The 1,078-nt window shown below is 28.9% G+C and overlaps 1 protein-coding gene across 1 annotated transcript in view; it reads left to right on the plus strand.

Moving 5' to 3' along the window:
* The first annotated feature begins 422 nt into the window (after window positions 1-422).
* Window positions 423-1,078, plus strand: part of LOC103310454 — a 3,144-nt gene continuing 2,488 nt past the window's right edge. Inside the window, exon 1 of the mRNA XM_029485062.1 lies at window positions 423-500. Within this exon, the coding sequence (XP_029340922.1) occupies window positions 423-500 (78 nt within the window). The remainder of the gene's footprint in view (window positions 501-1,078) is intronic.

Genomic DNA, 1,078 nt, shown 5'->3' on the forward strand with positions numbered 1-1,078 from the left:
AATGTTTTGATTATAAATTTGAACCATGAACTAACATAGTTCATAGAATCTTAGTTCAAGAATTTAAATATTTTGATTATTTTTTTATATTATTGAGACTAAATCAAATATTAACTAGATTTCATTATTATATTTTCATAATCACCACAGGTATACCTATAAATAATAAAATTATAATATTATAGTTGAAATCAAAATCCACTATTTTCGCGAAAATTGCGGGTTTTGTCACCAGGACACTCAGGCCCATGCGGTATTGTTTATTTTCATACTTCTTCTTCTTCTTAGGCGTTTACAGGCCATTCAGGCCCATTGCCGCAAAAACCACTTGCCTCCACCTGTCTCGGTCTCTTGCCAGTTCGTGGGTCTAGAATGAAAAGGTTCTAAATCGCATTTTTTTCAAAAGACACTTTTTAACAGAAATGGTTTTAGAATACAATGACGCATCTTTTAAGCTAACATTCAGGATCATACGATCATTATTGATGATTTTTTTAAAAGTAAAAGGTTTTAAATCGCTAAAAATTAAATTATAAACACAATTTAATCAGATTGAAAACGCTCGGTTAATAGAACCTGATTATTAACGATTCGTTAGTATGAAAAGGTTCTAATTAAATTAATCACTACCAATAGTACAATATTATTATTGTTGTTATTGTTACGATAATATTGTGGTACACAATAACAATGATAAAATTATAGTCTGTTTTACTTGACGTATCACGGAGCGACCGACAACCGTACGTTCGCGGCAATATAATAAATTTGTTATCACTTATCAGTGTATATGATTGAGATATAGATTTCGGTGTTTCATAGTTATTAGACGAGTGTCTCATCACAGCAAAATTTTTGGCTGCGTTATCACTTATCAATAAATTTTTACCAAATCAGCTGTTATCATAGATTGAATAATTTTACCGCCAAATTTTAAATATATTATTATGAATTATATTATATATAAAACTTCAATTATTGAATTCCCAGATAATTTTTACATTTATTTGTAGAATGTTTATCAGATACCCACTAAGTCTAAAAATCATTTTCTTGACTGCGCTATTTACTGAGATAA

The sequence above is a fragment of the Acyrthosiphon pisum genome, chromosome X (genome assembly GCF_005508785.2).
Source record: "Acyrthosiphon pisum isolate AL4f chromosome X, pea_aphid_22Mar2018_4r6ur, whole genome shotgun sequence".
NCBI lineage: Eukaryota > Metazoa > Arthropoda > Insecta > Hemiptera > Aphididae > Acyrthosiphon > Acyrthosiphon pisum.